Source organism: Halictus rubicundus, chromosome 15, assembly GCF_050948215.1.
Source record: "Halictus rubicundus isolate RS-2024b chromosome 15, iyHalRubi1_principal, whole genome shotgun sequence".
Classification (NCBI taxonomy): Eukaryota; Metazoa; Arthropoda; class Insecta; order Hymenoptera; family Halictidae; genus Halictus; species Halictus rubicundus.
This window is the reverse complement of record NC_135163.1, coordinates 7,053,596-7,071,722: the sequence shown is the minus strand read 5'-3', so window position 1 is coordinate 7,071,722 and position 18,127 is coordinate 7,053,596. Positions and strand designations below refer to the sequence as shown.

General features: G+C 37.2%; 5 protein-coding genes and 1 long non-coding RNA gene across 11 annotated transcripts; 3 read left to right on the top strand and 3 right to left on the bottom strand.

Annotated features, from left to right (window-relative positions):
• The first annotated feature begins 1,815 nt into the window (after positions 1 to 1,815).
• Positions 1,816 to 3,410, top strand: Gnpnat (glucosamine 6-phosphate N-acetyltransferase). 2 transcript variants are annotated; one of them, XM_076800486.1, is made up of 6 exons: positions 1,816 to 2,003; positions 2,053 to 2,169; positions 2,359 to 2,479; positions 2,556 to 2,618; positions 2,699 to 2,826; positions 2,899 to 3,410. In XM_076800486.1, exons 2-6 carry the CDS (start codon positions 2,155 to 2,157, stop codon positions 3,139 to 3,141), a joined length of 570 nt encoding a protein of 189 aa, XP_076656601.1. In that variant the 5' UTR covers positions 1,816 to 2,003; positions 2,053 to 2,154; the 3' UTR covers positions 3,142 to 3,410. The 2 variants fall into 2 exon arrangements, with proteins under 2 accessions (XP_076656601.1, XP_076656600.1); XM_076800485.1 differs by having other exon boundaries at positions 1,816 to 2,169.
• Positions 3,334 to 7,451, bottom strand: Yata (N-terminal kinase-like protein yata). Of its 3 annotated transcripts, none has more exons than XM_076800478.1 (13): positions 7,372 to 7,451; positions 7,025 to 7,232; positions 6,590 to 6,736; positions 6,391 to 6,519; positions 6,107 to 6,318; positions 5,780 to 5,870; positions 5,226 to 5,708; positions 4,931 to 5,152; positions 4,620 to 4,872; positions 4,284 to 4,454; positions 3,936 to 4,207; positions 3,759 to 3,867; positions 3,334 to 3,677 (listed from the first exon to the last, which is right to left on the bottom strand). In XM_076800478.1, the coding sequence occupies exons 2-13, from the start codon at positions 7,136 to 7,138 to the stop codon at positions 3,532 to 3,534; spliced, it is 2,349 nt and encodes a 782-aa protein (XP_076656593.1). In that variant the 5' UTR covers positions 7,139 to 7,232; positions 7,372 to 7,451; the 3' UTR covers positions 3,334 to 3,531. The 3 variants fall into 3 exon arrangements, with proteins under 3 accessions (XP_076656593.1, XP_076656592.1, XP_076656591.1); XM_076800477.1 differs by having other exon boundaries at positions 7,294 to 7,427; XM_076800476.1 differs by having other exon boundaries at positions 7,025 to 7,414.
• Positions 7,452 to 7,471: 20 nt separating this feature from the next.
• Positions 7,472 to 14,759, top strand: LOC143361233 (GPI ethanolamine phosphate transferase 1-like). 3 transcript variants are annotated; one of them, XM_076800473.1, is made up of 11 exons: positions 7,472 to 7,767; positions 7,846 to 7,928; positions 8,131 to 8,282; positions 8,357 to 8,563; positions 11,680 to 11,900; positions 11,983 to 12,202; positions 12,304 to 12,589; positions 12,668 to 13,112; positions 13,379 to 13,712; positions 13,784 to 14,174; positions 14,271 to 14,759. In XM_076800473.1, exons 1-11 carry the CDS (start codon positions 7,599 to 7,601, stop codon positions 14,688 to 14,690), a joined length of 2,928 nt encoding a protein of 975 aa, XP_076656588.1. In that variant the 5' UTR covers positions 7,472 to 7,598; the 3' UTR covers positions 14,691 to 14,759. The 3 variants fall into 3 exon arrangements, with proteins under 3 accessions (XP_076656588.1, XP_076656589.1, XP_076656590.1); XM_076800474.1 differs by lacking the exon at positions 7,846 to 7,928 and having other exon boundaries at positions 7,661 to 7,767; XM_076800475.1 differs by lacking the exons at positions 7,472 to 7,767; positions 7,846 to 7,928; positions 8,131 to 8,282; positions 8,357 to 8,563 and adding an exon at positions 11,273 to 11,606.
• Positions 8,944 to 9,256, top strand: LOC143361244 (uncharacterized). Its single transcript, XR_013083428.1, has 2 exons — positions 8,944 to 9,057; positions 9,117 to 9,256. It is a non-coding gene; the product is annotated as an uncharacterized LOC143361244 (long non-coding RNA).
• On the bottom strand, positions 9,236 to 10,850 carry LOC143361240 (optic atrophy 3 protein homolog). The gene is made up of 3 exons (XM_076800483.1): positions 10,712 to 10,850; positions 10,316 to 10,520; positions 9,236 to 10,173 (listed from the first exon to the last, which is right to left on the bottom strand). Exons 2-3 carry the CDS (start codon positions 10,455 to 10,457, stop codon positions 9,671 to 9,673), a joined length of 645 nt encoding a protein of 214 aa, XP_076656598.1. The 5' UTR covers positions 10,458 to 10,520; positions 10,712 to 10,850; the 3' UTR covers positions 9,236 to 9,670.
• Sf3b2 (splicing factor 3B subunit 2) lies at positions 14,580 to 18,119 on the bottom strand. Its single transcript, XM_076800479.1, has 3 exons — positions 17,981 to 18,119; positions 15,716 to 17,830; positions 14,580 to 15,447 (listed from the first exon to the last, which is right to left on the bottom strand). Exons 1-3 carry the CDS (start codon positions 18,002 to 18,004, stop codon positions 15,379 to 15,381), a joined length of 2,208 nt encoding a protein of 735 aa, XP_076656594.1. The 5' UTR covers positions 18,005 to 18,119; the 3' UTR covers positions 14,580 to 15,378.
• Between the last annotated feature and the right edge of the window lie 8 nt (positions 18,120 to 18,127).

Sequence of the window (18,127 nt, the reverse complement as noted above, 5' to 3'; positions counted from 1 at the left end):
CTTCTGCTCTGGTTCACTTCTTTCATTTTTTTTTTTTTCGTAAATCTGAGCCTTGTGCTCCATTTTTCTTTTCTCTGTCATTATTCAGAGACTTGTTAGACTTAGTTCTTTTTTTTTTGCTCACAATAATTGCTCGACTTAAGTTCGTGCGTTAGTTATTAAGCATGTTTGTTAGTATTGTATATATGTCGAGTAATTTTTGCTCTCTTCTAGTATCTTTCAAATAGAGAATAATATCGAGCTAATAGCTGCACATAATTTACAATTTGCGATAACATTGTAAAATAGAATTTAAGAGCTGCTAGTTATAAAAAATTGTACACTTCAATGAATTATGTCTGAATTTACTTTAGATTAGCTCGGGACGGGCCAAGGGACCTTCAATGCTTTCCTTGTTCACCCTGGAACCACCTTTACCTTCTTGGTAAGCTCCTTTCAATTATTAACCGAAACACAGAGTTTTTGTTTCGGATTACCTTCGGATTACCACAGTTTTGTTATGAACCTGCGTTCTCGGTCGTGCGTCGTATTTAGAGGACGCGGTGACGTAACAATCGTCGAGCCACCCCTTTGCGCCGATCCCAATTCGGAGGCAATCGCCGATCCTCGGGAACAATCGTCACCAGATGTTCTATTATGTTGTACAAGCGCCCACTATTCGGGCCTCCTGTCCCCCTCCACCGCTCGGCCGCGATAATCCGACCGCGACTTCATTTTGATAACGAAAGTGAAAGTGGACGAACGTATTTTTGAATATCTCCGAGAACGACCCTCCGTCCTTGCAACCGTGACGTTTCAAGACGCAGAAAAATTATACGACGCAACACACAAGGATCTTTACGCGGTGAGTACCATTTTTCTGTGTTTTATCATTCGATAGAAGTCCAGATTATTTATCTTAATATTTATTAAAATTAATACTGTGCCCATTGACTTCAAATTTCAATTTATTCTCGAATCGTGTTGTCTTCTCGCAATAATTTACTGTTGCGTTGTATTTAAATTCGTGTCGTGCGATAGAAATTAAATTTATTTAATTTTGGTTCAAATTAATTTTCATTTTATATTCAACTTCAACTATTTATTTCTTATTAACCCTTTGCACTCGAGTGGTGACTCTGAAGCACCACTAGAAATTATGTGGCATTATTTCAAAGAAATTACGAGAAATTTTACAAAATATTTATTACATTACAAAATTTGTATTTAACAGATTACTAAACATTTAAATATTATATGTGGAAATCGGATCAGTTTCGTATGAATAAAATGAAAATATTCTAAGACGGAAGAAAAATTTAGTTTTAGAATGAAAATAGCGCCGAGTGCAAAGGGTTAATTCTTTGACGGCTGGTCGATTGAAATTAAATGAATTTGTTCAGCACAGGGGGTAACTACTTCGTCGGTGATTGGGTGGTTGGTAAATTCCTACACCTCGTCTGTGGGTAACATATTACCGACAGTCGGTAATATTCGATTATCTGTTTGTGTATTTTACCATCATGTGAAGTGGCGCTGTACGGACGTTTGCTCGAGCTTCAAAATTTTGCCGCGAACGGCGCCATTATCGTCTACCTAGTAGCGGTTTATTTAAAAAGCCTTCAATGCTCAAATTTCCTTCTATATTATTTTTTATATCTATTTGAAGAACACTGATCCATTCTTCTCAATAAATATATTCACTTGAAAATATTAATTTTTGATTCATAATCACAGACGAGGTATAAGTATAGTATACGTACATCCCCCCCCCCCCCATGTACGTGTTGACGGTATGTACACCATAAAACATTGTTTCATAGATAAGAGTCCCGGTTTTCAGCATCCGCGAATGACAAAACCAAGGTGAAGTTCAAGTCAGTCTGATACAGTCCTGGATTGTTAGTTCGTATTTAATCATGTATTGTTAATTGTTTGCATTGATAAAGAAAAAATAGAATTTCAATGCCAACGATATCTGTCTATTGTCTGTGAAAACATCAGATAACTCACGTCAGTAACGTGTAAGTTCCGTTTTATACCACTCAAAGATACCAGTCAAAGTATCCGTAGAGAATTCTATATATAACGAGATCCTGGACGAGCGCGGAAGATACAAGAATCGAATTGGAATCATTTTTTAAGTGCGAATCTGGAATTGTGCCTACGACTGCTATGAATAATATACAGGTTGTGTATATTTTTTATTCAAATTCGAATGAACGTTAATCGAATTCAATTTTTCTAATAAGTGATTTGTAGTTGAGAATGGTGTCAACAGGATCAGGACAATATGTTAGCAAATTAGCGACACTTGTGGATTTACAATTTTCTTGTTGCGCCAATTTTACAAATCATATATTAGCAGTTCTTTTCCAGGGTTCAAATGCTAGTGATACAGACACAGAATTGTTCAATGCAACTGTATTGGAACGATTGCCACTTTCCCAGATTGAGGGTTTCTTAATTAGACCTTTAAAATCTGGTGATTATGATAGGGGTACATAAATTTTCAAATATCTCAATATTAAAAATATTCAATTGAGATTGTTCATTTTATTCCGTTCTATTAACAGGTTTCCTTCTACTGTTATCTCAATTAACTGAAGTTGGAATGATTAGCAAAGAACAGTTTCTAAGTAAGCACCTTGGAATTGAAGTCTTATGAGTAAGTAATCCGAATATGTGGACATCTTTAATGTTGTTTTTAAATGTGCAGAACGTTTTCATACGATGAAAAGTACCGGTACCTATTACATAGTTGTGGTAGAAGATTTGAGCACTGGAAAAGTAGTTGCAAGTGCAACCTTGGTCGTGGAATTAAAATTTATTCACAATTGTGGTTTGGTACGTGTAATGCGTTTTTATTATTTTCTTTTGTATAACTATTATGTAACTGAAGCGGGAAACCTATTACAGAGGGGGACTCTGCAAGACGTAGTCGTGAATTACAAATATCGAGGTAAGCACCTAGGGAAGTTAATAGTAACAATAATAGTGCAGTTAGCACGTTACTTACGATGTTACAAAATATCGCTGGAATGTAAAGATCAGCTGATACCATTTTACGAGAGTCTAGAGTTCAAATGTGAGCCCAACAATGCCAACAGTCTCAATTTGAGATTTTCTAACGAAAGTGCTGCAGAACAGTCTCACTTATGACAATAAGCGAAATCTTTTAAAAAATTGTTGCGATTTGAAAGATTTGCATATCCTAATGTAAAGACAGAAATAAAGAAACAGGCTTCTATTATTTTTATAAAATGTTGAGATTAGTTTTGAACCTTGTTTTGATCGCTTCCAACGAATATTCATATTTTGTATAAGAACGATGAATGAAACAGGTTATAAAAATAATATGTGATTATATTTTATTGAAAAGATGTATAATATTTCTCAAGAACTTACAATAAATAATGTTGCAAAGACAATTCAGAATTATTAATCATTAATAAGAAAGAAACTAATCTCACTTTCATCATATTTAAGTCTCTAATTAAAACCTTATTCCATGTTACTTGATTGCAGTTCAAGAATTATGGCATTTTTAGATTAGATCCTCTTTGCGGTGAGACCGGTTCTTAATTTCACTGCTCTTTTTGCTTCCATTTGCCTTTGTCTGGCTAGTTTTCGTTCTTCTCGTTTCCTTCTAGCTTCTTCTAATTTATTATTTCCGCTAAGCACGTTTTCGGCATTTCCTTACGAGAAAAAATTATATTAATCATCACAAGTATATATCATTGCGTAAACCATGTTAAAATTTGTCGGTAAAATTATACCTGGTTGTTCTAGTGGTTGAAAATCGTCCAAGGGTTGAAATTCTGAGTCTTCCCAAACTACCTCGGAAGATTCATTCTTGTCTTCTATAGCTTGTGCTGCTTCTTCCTCCTAAAAATAACATTTGAATTTTATTCCTTTTTGAAAGTGGAAAGAATGCATATCTAAAGAGGACAAACCGGTTCTTCCTCCAGGTTCGTCCACTGATCGTTCGCTTTAGGTGAATGTGACGATGGTGAAGAATTGTGTGTGCCGAGCGTTGAGATTGTAGAAGGTTGTTGCTCCATGTCGCCCCAGTTGTCGGCATCCGAACAGTCCCAGTCGCAGTCCGAATTAGTATTCGCAGCATTTTGTAGATCATGCTCGTGATCGTGGTCCAATGACGTTATACTTGTCGCGCTGCTTGTTGTGGCAGTTGTACTAGCACTGCTCTGGGAACTGCTGGCTTGTTCTATAATTCATTCGTGCGTTACGATAATGTCTACAGATCAAGTACACCGCACAAAGAAATTCTGAATCATAAATACCCAGAGACGCGGGTTTATTTAATAAGATTCTCGACGTGTTATGAGGATTCGATGATTTCGGTGTGTCCGATTGGCTGCGATAAAATTTCGCTGTGACTGCTGTTACAGCCCATCCTGCCCACGTTGCAGCCGCGTTACTAAGACTAGGCGTTGCTGTATTCACGTCCGCCTCTAAAATACAATTATTTCATTTTGATTAGACATCAATGATTCTATGCATAGAGGATGTGACCGGATAAGATGCTCAAAATGGTTGCATGATAAGGGATCAATTTGGTTTGGAGTCACGTTTGACCACCTTATCCGGCTATACCCTTTGAATTTTCATGTAAGTACCCATAGACTCTCGCAGCCCAGGATCCTCCGATACTCTCTCGAGCTTTGATAGAAATCCTCGGATAGTTCTAAACGCGTTATCTCGCACCCCTTTGTCCACGTCCGTGGTGAGTGGGCACAAAGCTGGTAAAATACGATTCGCAACTTCTTGTAGCAAAAAGTATTGTTGAGTCGCGGCCAATGCTAGAATACCCGCTGTTCTAGCCGGTGGAAACGAATCTCTTGTACCTCTTATAAACGCGCCAATCAATACCTGTAATAATTCAACGTCGATTAGATTGGTTCGCGACACAGAAATTAAACCTTGGTACCTTTTGTCTAATTTGAGGATGCAGATGTTGAGCAATTTTTCCTAAACAAACTGTGGTATTAGTACGTATGCCGCCATGTTCATCCTTGGATTGAAGTTTAGCAAAATATCTCAATGTTTCCACATTGAGATTGTTGTAGTCTAATTTCGGTGCTAAATGTACAACGGATTTGATCGTTTGTTCCCTGATCGCAGGGTTCATATCTAAAAAACCTCTGGCTACCTGTAATGGTCAATATTAGAATGAATTTCTAGTATTTTGTATTTTTTCATGATAAAAAGAGACTGGCAATAACCTGTGGGAAGATAGCTTCGTTAACAGTTGCCGGTTGTAAATGGTCAACGAATCTGTCCAACTGCTGTAACAATCTCAATCTCGTTGCTCTTTCGTTCGATGCGAACAGTTTTACTACACACGGTACAACTCTTTTCTGATACTCGGCGTCGGGTAGCTGGCAACCGAGTTGTAAAAGAGGTGGTAACACAGCGCTTCCGGCATCGCCGAACTCAAAGGCAGCCAGTAACTGCGGTAAAATTTTATATCTACCAACGCCGTCCGGAAACGATTCTAGTCGAGCAGCAAGTTGAGAAAAGAAACGACCCTTCTCCCCGCTCTCTTTCATTTGAATTTCTTCTAGAAATAGAAGCGCATCTACAAGGTTATTCTTAAAAAATCCTCCATTGCTGCGACAACGTGCTATCACATCAGCAGGATTTGGTCTTCCTTCTGGGTTGCCACTAGTCAATTCCCGATACACTGTTTGCAATTGCTTTGGAATCTGAAATTAAAATTTGCGTTTATAGCTTTACGATCCAGGCTTTGATTGTCGGTTTTCTTTTCGATTCTTACTTTATCTGTGTTTTTAAGTTGTGTACTTGTATTCAGTGAACCATTATATGTCTCCCAGATCAGGCATCCAAGTCCCCACATGTCAACCGAGCTGTTTTTTTATTTATTCATCAGTTTCATAGCGTTAACAATAAACCTAAATGTTTACATATAGAAAAGCTAGTATCGTAATGTAAGTTTTGATAGGAAAACAACTATTTTTCATTATTTACCAAACAAGAGAATTTACATTGTCAATGTTTTATACGTTAAATAAGTTAGCTACAAACAAAAATAATGTAGTTCTATTGAAACTTATATTAATTTCTCCAAATAAATAATCTTTACCATTTAGTGGCTGGCTTTACATTTTCTATAGTGTCAGGAGGGTAGTATGCTTGGAATGTTGATGGCAGAGTACTGTACACAGCATCTACCGTTGTCATATATTCAACTCCTCCTAGTTTCCATTCTCCGCTCTCCTCGTTTACAAAAACTGTCCATAAATTGACATTGTTATGTCTCAAATTACCGTCATTATTTAAGAAGTTCAATGCCCTCTGCCAACAATACAAAATTAATTCTGTACTTTGCAACATTGAGATAACTACTTTATCTGTTAGAGTACATACCGTAATTTGAAATATTCCCCAAGAAAAATATAGCTCCCTTTTCGATTCTTCGTCACTTTCTGATTTTCTAGTTAAACGATTGTACAGAGGCTCCACTCGTTCGGTTGCTAAATACACCATTTTATCAGTCTGGAAGAAAACAAAACTGTTAACACATCTATTAAACGTGGAATGGCATTCTTATGTTCTATGATTATACCTCAAGGCTGTCTAGATACGCAAGTATACTAGGATGCCTAAGAGTTTTCAATCTTTTCACTGCTGCACGCGCTAAGCTTAGAAGGTGCTCGTTACCATTTTTGGACTCGAAGACAAACACGGAGACATCTTCACCACCTGTGGAACCCTGCATGAAAAATTTATAGAAAATAGATTTTACAAAACTGACAGAACATGAACTAACATAAATATTTGAAAAAAACATCAAACATTTTCGAAATTCTGATGTTCCTGAACTTTCTTGAAAATCAACGTGAAAAAGGTTATGTTGTTAAACGATTGCCTTATTTAAAAAAAACGTTTATTTGCTGGAGCTAGTGTTTCACCGGGTCGAAACACTTATAGGTGGTATAAAAGAGCACAAGATCCGCAATGTAATAGTAATTTAATATTTTACCGCGTCAGGTTATAATACCTTTTTTTTCGCTCTGTACAGTGTCCAAATGTTTTTGTCATCCAAACCGGGAACTTGTTCACCGATTTCATACGGAAAGTCTTTGGTAGGGTCTCGCGCAAAGAAGGACCACATTTTCGCGGTTTAACTACTTGTTGGAGTATAAATCAGGATCATCCTTCGACTAATAGAACATCGTGATGTCATTGACAGCTACGCATCAACCTATCTGCAACCAACCAAGTTGATGTTTCGCGAACGATGCGTGCTTGCGTTGGATGTGTATTTACCGATGTTACGTAAATCAGTGTGAAATTTCAAAAAGTACGCTGATTTGTTTCTTTTATTGCATCAAATGGGAACCTTGCCTATTATCTGTCTGCCACGTTGTTGTTGTTAAAAACTCTCATTGTATCGAACCTCTAGACCTAACCAGCAAAGAGTAGCGACTGTAGATAAAGAGTAAGGTTAGGTAAAGTTAGGTTGAAAGTACCAAAATAGTGGCAGACAGATAGTAGAGAAATATGTATCCTTTTTGCTAGCGTTCTTTCGCCTCTGGCACTCATTGCCGCATTGGTAATGCTCGGTTTTAAGTATGAACGAAGTTGGTCCGTCGTTAGTGACAACTTACGCGTTCAAAAATGGTAGAGAATACATTGTCAAGACGAAAGTGACAGCTTTCAAAGGATGCCAGAAAAACTTGGAGCTCACTGTCACCGATAAACACACCGGCGAAAATTGGCAGTCCTCTTACGAAGCTGCATGTTTGTTAATTAAGTCTCTTGTGGTTTATATAAAACGCTTTGTGATTTTGAGGTTATGAAATTTTTTCAATTTTTAAGATATCGAAAATTTGACACACAAAACCGGCAATTACAAGCATTTCGATGTATTCATTGCTATGCTGCAATCTGGATTATTGAAAGTAAAAGTTACAACCTAGTTGTTTAACCTCTAAAGGGCCGGAGTGGCCTGGTACAAACTTGGCAATTTTCTGTGACATGTTGGTCGTATATATATATGTACATAAATTTTTCACAAAGAAAATTCAAGTTGTCAATGGAAAAGTACCGGCCCTCTAAAGGTTATATAAAGTGAACGAACTTAAAAGAAAAACCGAATTGCAGACTAGCGAATCTATAACCTTGGATCTCCTCACGTTCGAAGATCTAGAACTCTTACGTATGCGTAGACTTGAACGTAATTCCTGCTCAAGTTTGAGTAATGCGACAAACAATCGTCGGTACCTTATACTAACTTACACGGTAGAGTTCGACCGGTATGTATGGCTTTAGTAGATTTTGCGAAACCTTTACAAAACGCATTACTCCACAAAACCTGACATTTTTCAAGAATTCATTATCCATTGCCTTTGGAGTACTGTGGTCTACCTGATCCTATAATACTACAAGCTACTATTAAGAGATTACAAGTCGAAATTGAAAAGTTACAGCACACAGGAGCGAACAAACATCTCCATAAACGTATTGAACACCTAACAATTGCCAATCAAAAACTAGTTCAAGAAAATCAAAGACTTTTGAATGGAGGTAATTTAACGTACGTTAATTTTTTGAACGAATCATTCATATTTTTAATGTTCAGGAAAAGGTTTAAGGCGCATATTAGGGTCTATCAAGTCTTTAGAGAACAGCGTAGCAAAAGAACGCGCGTCTTTTCGAATACAAATTCAGAAACTGAAGGCTGAGAATGCAGCCCTGCTGTCGAAAGTACAACAACTTACTGCATCTGCTGGTAGAAAACCTGGAGACGGTAGACCTGCATTGAAACGTCATAGCCGCTCTTCTTCTATACGAACAAATTATACAAATTCTAGACAAAGCAGAAGTCGTTCTTCTTCCATATCTAGTCATGTTAAAACTTCTAGATCTAGTTTGTCACCAGGTATTAATAAACATGAAAATATTATTCTTATTTGAAGAAGAATTTAGTATTTGAAACGTTAATGTGTGTAGGCAGTTCAGTGGAATCACTTAGAATTCGCAGTTCTCCTTCTCGTAATGTGAAAACACGTAGTAGGGCGAAGGATTCAAGTTAGTATTAATGACAACAATACATTCCTCTTCATAGAATTAAGAGAATTTCCTTGTAGAAACTGATTTTGAAAGCTTGGAGTCAAGAATTCACACATTGCAAAAAATGTTAAAGGAAGGAATAAATTTGAATTGAAAGATTGTTGTGAACGTACACAGTACCAAGAATTAAAACACATTATTGCTAATATCAACATTATTATTGTACTTTATATATATATATGTATATATATATAAATATATTACAAATGAGATGACTTTAAGTAAAGTAGCAGAGCTATAAATAAAATATAAGTAGATGATTGTTTTAAATAACAGAATTTCAGAACGTTTTACCTATTGCATAAGGTTTTCTAAAAAAATATATTCAGTTTCAAATATTGTCGACAATAAAAAAAGAAATCACATATGTAAAAATGTAAGTAGAAAATATTAAAGATTTTCTGAACTTGTTGAAACTGTGCTTTCAATTATATACAAAATCTTTTGCTGTATGTACTATGGAAAATATTTTTTATGTACACTGCAGCATTATGAATGTATTTGTTATTTGTTGCTTTTACCATATTATGCGTATACTATCACATTTGTTTATAAAGTTATAAAATTATAGTTACTTGAGTTTGTCTGCTCTTACATCGTTCTGATAATATACTATAGCTTTCTCGACTAATGACTGTTCATTATTCTGCATTATCATACTTGTGTTTGTATTTGTATTTTGTTTCTCATTCAATTGGCCAGTTGAATTGCTAGTTTCTGGTGTTATAGGTTTTGGTGGCAATTTGTGTTTTGTATAGTTCGATAAAGATTCGATAGCTTCTTGTAAATACCGTATCTCGGCTTTTTGTTGAGACGTAATTGTATTCAACTTTTCAATATCATCAGTAAATTTTTGTACTTGTTCGATGCGTGCTTCCTCTCTTTTAGCTTCTTTTGTCGCTTGACGATTATACTCTAATACTAAGCAACCACCAGCAACACTGAAAATGAGTACTTCGCCCATCAGATTTGCTCCTAATTCTATTGCCATAGCTTCGTTCAGCTTAGCAACCTTCGTGGGTTTACCAAGGTTCATTACATACATTTTAGCTTTTACTTCGGCCCAGTGATAAACTGTAATTGAGTTAAAATTAGAGATTGTTTGACAATACGATTATGAACCGCTTAATAACTATTTTTGACAATGACATCAATATAGATCGATTACATCACGATAAAAATGACATGTATTTTCTTAAAAAACGTTGTTACTTACACTGCGCCGGAGGTATGATAAAATATGTTCTAAATACAGGATGATTTTTCGCTTGACTAACAAGAAATTTCGCTATTGGTTTACTAATTTGTTTAACAAACAACACTCCCAATTTGAGAGCCGGAAAAACACCCACTACCATTTTCACTTAATGTTTTCACACTACCTCCGTTTAAAAAGTCGCACGTGTCACATTCGAAATAATCTGAAAAATTATTACGTGCACATGAACAGGTATAGTAATGTTTGTGTACTAGAACTAAGTACATTAATTGTTTTCGTTGCGTAAAATACAACGAATCCGATATTATTGCAAGGGGTTGTGTATGCAGTGGATGTCACCACGGAAAATCTCGATTTCATGCTGTATTCTATATTTGAAAGCCAATACCTCACCTCTGAAATTACTTCAGAGTGTACTTTAGTAGACGGCCATCATGATACGATAGAGAGGTCATGCTGTCTACGCGATCTATATACACTATTGTTATTTTACATACAAAACTAAAAGAGATCGATGGCATAAGCCACGCACGTTCCGTGCACTTTTCTGTTTGGTTATCGCAAATTATGTTAAACAAATTTAATCGATATCCAACATTATACAAGATTTCTCATGATAAGATCAACCGACTGTATCAGCGTGTTCGAAATTTTATTATAAGTGCACACACCTAAAAATTTAAAATGTAATTTATCGTATGATGTATCGTTCTCGAGAAACGTGAATTTTTAACGTCATGAAATACGCTTGCAATTGAATTAGGTTGGGCCGACGCGTCTTTTCATAAATTACCATTTCTACTTGCGTTAATATATACTTTGAATTTTTTTTAAATGAACCCGCATAACATTTTATTCTATATATGTTTTCGGCTTAGTAACTTTTCCAGTTGTATCTTTAATAGCGAAACACCCTGTACGAACATTATGTATATAAACGAGTACCGACACTAACTTCACGCACGTTGATAAGTCTTGATAGTAAAATTCGTATATAGTTTCGTGGCACCATTCATTTCTTTGAGATAATCGTGAATCATTACCTTGATCGAAACAGTATTAAATCTGTCGATAGAATGAGCAACAATTACGCATTTGTAACATGGGGTTTTGTGATGCATTCAATTATTCTATGGGGTGTGCTCGACGTGAATTTCCATTCGCCTATTGTACAAGACTTACCAAGCGTAGAGGTTTTGGAAAATGCGCCGGCAAAAAGATTAGTTTTATTTGTGGCTGACGGTTTAAGATTCAGAACATTCATCGAGGCTCCGCCAAACTTCCTCAAGTGATTCCATTTTAATAAATTGCATGTTTAAACTGTATTTTAATTCGAATTTACATAATGAATTTAATTACAGACACGTCATGGTAAATAAAGGTGTTTGGGGTGTGTCTCATACACGTATGCCCACGGAATCGAGGCCAGGTATTGTCGCAATTTGTGCTGGATTATACGAAGATCCGAGCGCCATTTTTAAAGGTTGGAAAGAGAATCCTGTTGACTTTGACTCTGTTTTTAATCGAAGCCGTCTTTCATGGGCATGGGGAAGTCCTGATGTTGTACCTATCTTTACAAAAGGTGTTGTAAATGTTAAAGTACAGTCGTGCACTGCTTAACGACAGAGACATGTTCTGAGACGTATATAATTGATTGAAAACAGGTGCAAAAGAAAACATACGAGGAGAGAGCTATCCACCCGAGTGGCAGGATTTTGACATAATGAAGGGACAAATTTGGCGTTTAGATGCCTGGGTATTCGACAAGTACATGGAATGGCTTCGGGGAGAAGCTGACAAAGTGAAACATTCGGATCGTATTATCCTGTTCCTACATCTTCTCGGATGCGATACTACAGGTCATGCAGCGAAACCTCATTCTAGGTATCTAGATATAGATTCTAGGCACAGATTATTATCATACAAGTTCAATGGAGAAATGATATTTTGTAATTTCATTAGTTTGGAATTCAATTTGAATGCAGAGAATACACTGACAACATGAACTATGTTGATCGGAAAATAGAGGAAGTTGTACAAATGACAGAGAGTGTTTTTAAAGATAATGCCACAGCATACATTTTCACAGCTGATCATGGAATGACTGATTGGGGATCACATGGAAGTGGTTCCATAGATGAAACAGAAACTCCGTTAGTTGCTTGGGGAGCTGGAATTGATCATTTTAATTCTAGACAGGATGTAGAACAAATAGATATTACGCCGCTGATATCTAATTTGATTGGTGCATCTGTTCCTACTAATAGCGAAGTGTGTATTAGTATTGAATTAATTGTGAAATTACTCTTGTACTCTTGTTAATGTATCTTTCTATATACATCTTTCCAGGGTGTTTTACCATGGCAATATTTAAATGCCTCAAATCTGGAATATACAAATGATGCTTTACTAAGTAATTTGAAACAATTGACTCACCAAGTGAAAGCAAATCGTGAAATTATCTGCGAAGATAGCAGTCTCATGGATCAGAGAGTAACACAACTGTACAACAAAATCTCTGCTTTAGAGAAGCGCCTTGAAACAAATAATTTAAGAAAAAGGTTTGATGAAACAATCAACACCATTAAGCTAGCTAAAGAATCGTTATTATATTTCCGTCAATACCAAAGATCACGGTTATTAATATATTTATCCACAATGTGGTTAGGGTGGATAGTGCTATTGTTTCTCAAAATAGCTGGAACTGAACGATCGCATATCAATCGTGTTATTTTATTAGTCGCAGATATTGCACTTGTGTGCATTCTAGTCATCATATTCGTTCTCTATAAAGGTACAATATCTATTTACTACTTTTAAATAGACTACGGATCTTTATGCAATATCAAAATTTTCTGCAGCAATTGCAAGACACAGGAGCCACTTAGGAATTTGTTTCTTTAAAAAATTGAAAATTACATGTCAATCTCCTCTAATCTTTTTAATCTTTCCACTGTTTTGAATTCCTTCTACTAATTTTTCTCATAAATACATAAAATCCACTGTCTATTTATAAATAATTATTTGAAATGACCATGAATCTTCACAAAATTTAAATAGTTTCAGACTGCAGAAACTGGAGACCACCCTGTTATGCAACTATAGCTATAACATCCCTTTGGTTAGCTATTAGAAGCATAATTCGGAATTCAATAAATTTAAGAATTGAGAATGATACCCGTTTGTGGTCGGAGATTACAGGAATAATATTATTATTAGCAACAATGTTCATGGGATTAACGTACAGGTCCGTTTTAAGTATAGGAATGATATGCACTGCAATTATACAGAAAATCTTGATGAAAGATGCTCCGTATTTGTTTTGGACCGCTTTATTCCTAGCAGCTTTTCCATTGTTACCTGTTGTAGAACCCCATCCCCGAGTTTACATTGTGTAAGTATTAATAAATGTTACAATATTGTCTTTTTTCTTAGTAAACTTAATATACACTTCTCATTTTTCAGACTTTCCAGTATATGCCTTATGAATGTACTGGTAATTTTCAAAATCAAGTCACATTCCAGAAAAGTAGCGGAAATTTTCCGACTAATAATCACCGGTTTGATATACTTAGAATTCATAGATGGCAGAAGTTGGATATCATGGCTGCTCTTATTCATAACGCCGTTACATATTTGCGCAACTTCGACGGAATTCAAAACGAGAATACACGAAGTAGTCGTGGGCTTTTTCTGTCCGCTTGTTTTATTATCGGCATCTTACGAACCACTGTTTTTCATACTGCTCGGAGTGCATTTGTCTAATTGGCCTCGAAATAATAAATATTCTAGTCAGTATTACCGAAGAACCGATTCATCTATAACAGTGGAAGAATTACTGAAGGCAGCGATCATTGTATCCTTTTCTTGAAGTAGAGGAAGAATCATGTAATCGCATTGAAATGATTTAATTATTATCTCGCTATTGTACATCCTGAACTACATGCTACAGATGTTATATACATTATTGAGCTTTTTTGGGACTGGCAACATGGCGAGTATCAGCTCGTTCAACCCATCCTGGACCCGTCACTTTGTCACAGTGTTCTCGCCGTTCGTGATGTTCTCGTTAATACTTTTCAAGATTAGCGTACCTTTAATGTTGGTTGGATGCGCCAGTCACATAATAGGATCATCGAACATTTTCTTGGCAGTACTCTTGCTAGGAGATTGCCTGTCATTACCACTCGTATACTGTGTTACTCCTCAAGGAAGTTGGTTGGATATTGGTAGCGCTATCAGTAGATTCACAATCGCGATATCTCTTCCATGCCTTTTATTGTTGTTGTATTATTTATCGTATCCACTTATGACATTTTCCTTATATAAATTTACACTTCCCGTGCTTTTAGAGAAAAAGCATATTGTATAAAAAAATGAAAAAGGTACACACAGATGTTCCAACATTTAACTATTTTTGAATAAAAACTATCCGAATGACGCTCGGTATTTTTTGACGTCGAACAATACTGGGCGAGTCTGAACTGTATCACATGAATTTACTCGTAACCTACTCGTTGCATAACAAAAAGTTTCCGGCAAAATTTCCTATATAACAAACAAGAGGTGCAATGTGATCGTTAGTTTTTTGATGCCTTGATATTTCATCGAGATATAAAGGTGAGTTTTTGTATTATACTGTGAGGCATTTAAATGTGCGAATCGGGTGATACGAAGCGAAACGTAATTCTTACTTTTTCACACCACATACCTTAATACTCTTTTACTTAGCATTCAATATTCTTTCAAACTGCATATTTAAATACTACACATTATGAAACAAAAACTCAAGGTCGCCTTCGTATCTCGATAAAAAAGTGAAATATAAAAAAACTAATTATCACATTGTATGTACCAGTTAATATCTACTAACTTTTGCTTGAAACATTTTTTGATGCAACAAGTAAGCTACGAATAAATTTAGGTAGTACGGCTGAGTGACACACCCAGTATATTACATTTAGGTGTAAAGAAAACTCAACATTAAATTAAGTTCCTTCTCTCCGTCGAGTAAACATTTACTCCTACTTTTATTCTCATAATGCGCGTATTTGATAAGTTTAAAATTTAAATTCTTTATACTTCTTAGAAGCTTTCGAGTCTTGACCTTGTTGCCGTTTGCGTTTGCTCTGCAAAAAAAAGTGAGTTACGTTAACATGATCAACTTAATGCAATTTCAACACAACCTATGTCAAATTATTTATTTTAATTAATCCTTAACACTCAAATAGTCACTCTAATGCGTCACTAAAAAATTGCTAGACTGCAAATTGAATTTAGAGATTGAAAAAAATATTTGATTTTGGAGTCAAAACAGCTCCAAGTGCAAAGGATTAATAATAGTTCATTATTTCTTTGAAAATCAAATCTGTCCAAGCCCGATACGCGTGCACTTACTTTCTGTCGTTGCACATGATCCTGAAGCATGTCCGATAAGTCTTCTCTCCTCAAATGAGCCTGTCGCGACCGCATAGTTTCTTCGTACCGGGAGGCCATCGCTTCGGAGTCTAGATCCAGTTCGCTTGGATCCAAAGCCAGTTCAACGGCCCCATCTTTCTCTGTTCTTCCATCGGACGTTGTCCCACTGACTCCACGACGTGCGGCAATCACAGATGGTGGTGCTTGACCTCCTGCTGCACCGGTCATATCGTATACATGCGTGCTACCCATCATGCTAGCTCCTAGACCCTCTGTTCGTCGTTCTTGCAGAACTGTGTACAAAGCAGGCGTGTCTCCTCCTTCCATTTCGCTCTCGATCTTCTTCTTCCTTAACTCTATCGTTTCCGGTGTCTCCAGGCCCGCGGGGATCGATGTGATTCCACTTGGCGTGATCAAACCTTCCGCGCCGGGTGTAACCAATCCACTAGCATCTCCGTCCGCGTCCTTTCCTTCTCCCTCGCCTTCTCCACCTTCCTCCGCGTCCTCGTCCTCGTCCTCGTCTCCAGAGGATTCTGATTCAGGTTCGCCCCACATCCCTCTGTCGATCTCCTCGTCCATGGCATCTCCACCCGGTGCTCGAGAGATCCCGAACACGTCTCCGTACAAAGGCCGACCTGTTTCGTCAACGGGCGGCTTTCCCCAGCCACCGGCGTGGTACCCGAACGCGCATCCTTCCGGTATCGGCGCATTCAAACCGGGTATTTTTAAGTTAGGATAACTCGGCGGCGGACCGTAACGTTGCATGGCGATCAACCACGGCGGTGGTACTTTATGACAATTCGGTCCCACCGGCATACCAAGTGCGGTGCGCAATTCGTCGGATAGTTCTCCGGGTTTCTTCTCCTTCAAACGGGTTTCGAATTCTTTGCCCTCGTAATATAGATCACCGTGAATAGTCATACGAGGCTTCGTTTGCCACTTGAAGAACGCGTCGTGCAACTTCTGGTAGTCAATGTCTATTTTACCAAGCTTCGGCCTAGCTCTTTCCCTCATTTTAGCTTTCAGTGTACGCGTGTCGTCTCGTTCTTGAAGACTCGCTCTCATCTCTGTGATACCTGTACGCTTTATGAAATCTGGTAAGTCGAAAGGAGGCTTCTCGATACCACGTTTACCCTGAAGGTATTTACGTTTAAAACACCAGTGTCTCGGCACGGGTACCGTGTTGCGATGGGCTTTCAATTGTACAAGAAGTTTCGGGTCCCTAGCTGTAACGTCGTGCATCTCGACAACATCAGGACGTCCCACCAGTTGCTTCAGTTCCGCCACGCTCAAACGCGTTAGCCTCTTTAATTTTCTTTTCGAGAGACGTGGTGCACCGTTCTCTCCTGTTCCCTGCTGCTGTTGTTGTTGATTCGCGTCGTCGTCGAAATCATCCAAAGGTGGCACCTTACTGGGTATGGTTCCTGTTGTTTGTAAATTTGTTACCGGAGGATACTGTCCTATTGGTTCACCCTTGTCTGCTTCTGCAGATTTTGGTTCAGGTTCGGTTAGTTTAAATGCTTCGAAAATTCTAGCGAATTGGCGGTACATTGGTTCCAAATCGTTGATACTTGGAATCTCCTGAATGTACTCGATCTCTGGCATATGGTCTTTGGGCTTGGAGTTTTCTATATCATCCTTTTTATTTTCGGACTCTTTGTTTATATTGTGCTTCTTCCTTTTTTTCTTCTTCTTCTTTTTAGTTTTGTTAGCCTTAGAGTCTGTTTTTTCTGTTGTCGATTCAGGTTCAACTATTACGTCATCTAATTGTGTTACCTCTTCCCCTACAGTTTCGTGATTAGATGATTTTTCTAATGAAACTATATCGTTAGGATCTGCTCCTACCTCTTTAGCTCTCTCAGTTTTGAAAGCTAGAGCCTGTTCTAAAGCTGCAGGTAATTTCATCGAATCACCATCCGCTTCTCTTCCTCCGTCGTCCACTGAATTTTGATTTTGTAATTCGCTGGGTGGACTGACCTTCAAGCTTAATAAACTAGGTAAAATTTTAGGTGGCTCCATTCCTGGAGGAACTCCGTGGTTACTGTTTGGTGGCATATTCATCATTGGAGGCATTGGATGAGGCATTTGTTGATTCTGCATTTCAATATCGACAAACCAACATTATTGATCGAACGTAAACTAACACATATTATAAAACATTGTTATTTACAGACTGCGTTAACAATTTATTTCAGAGTCGAGCGTAAATAGCGTTTCGTATCTTCAAACGAAAACAATACTAACCTCACTTCCTGGTATATTTTCCATAGTAGAGTCAGAGAAGATATGAGAATGCTCACGCCCGGGGTTTTTCTGCCTCCACTTTTGTCACTATCGATTATATACAGATTTAGCATGGAACAGAACCTATACCCAGATTTAGCCGGGATC

Excerpts from the sequence above, each read along its gene's own strand:
- Yata (XM_076800478.1), bottom strand. The coding sequence starts at position 7,138 with ATGTGGTCCTTCTTTGCGCGAGACCCTACCAAAGACTTTCCGTATGAA. Across the intron at positions 6,737-7,024 it reads TGTACAGAGCGAAAAAAAAG|GGTTCCACAGGTGGTGAAGA; the intron begins GTATTATAACCT and ends TTTTTCATGCAG. Across the intron at positions 4,208-4,283 it reads AAATAAACCCGCGTCTCTGG|AACAAGCCAGCAGTTCCCAG; the intron begins GTATTTATGATT and ends AATGAATTATAG.
- LOC143361240 (XM_076800483.1), bottom strand. The coding sequence starts at position 10,457 with ATGGTAGTGGGTGTTTTTCCGGCTCTCAAATTGGGAGTGTTGTTTGTT. Across the intron at positions 10,174-10,315 it reads TATCATACCTCCGGCGCAGT|TTTATCACTGGGCCGAAGTA; the intron begins GTAAGTAACAAC and ends ACTCAATTACAG.
- Gnpnat (XM_076800486.1), top strand. Across the intron at positions 2,480-2,555 it reads ATCTGGTGATTATGATAGGG|GTTTCCTTCTACTGTTATCT; the intron begins GTACATAAATTT and ends TTCTATTAACAG. Across the intron at positions 2,827-2,898 it reads TTATTCACAATTGTGGTTTG|AGGGGGACTCTGCAAGACGT; the intron begins GTACGTGTAATG and ends AACCTATTACAG.
- Sf3b2 (XM_076800479.1), bottom strand. The coding sequence starts at position 18,004 with ATGGAAAATATACCAGGAAGTGAG. Across the intron at positions 17,831-17,980 it reads AAAATATACCAGGAAGTGAG|AATCAACAAATGCCTCATCC; the intron begins GTTAGTATTGTT and ends ATTGAAATGCAG. Across the intron at positions 15,448-15,715 it reads ATCATGTGCAACGACAGAAA|AGCAAACGCAAACGGCAACA; the intron begins GTAAGTGCACGC and ends TTTTTTTTGCAG.
- LOC143361233 (XM_076800473.1), top strand. The coding sequence starts at position 7,599 with ATGAACGAAGTTGGTCCGTCGTTAGTGACAACTTACGCGTTCAAAAAT. Across the intron at positions 7,929-8,130 it reads TGCAATCTGGATTATTGAAA|ACTAGCGAATCTATAACCTT; the intron begins GTAAAAGTTACA and ends ACCGAATTGCAG. Across the intron at positions 8,283-8,356 it reads TACACGGTAGAGTTCGACCG|AATTCATTATCCATTGCCTT; the intron begins GTATGTATGGCT and ends ACATTTTTCAAG.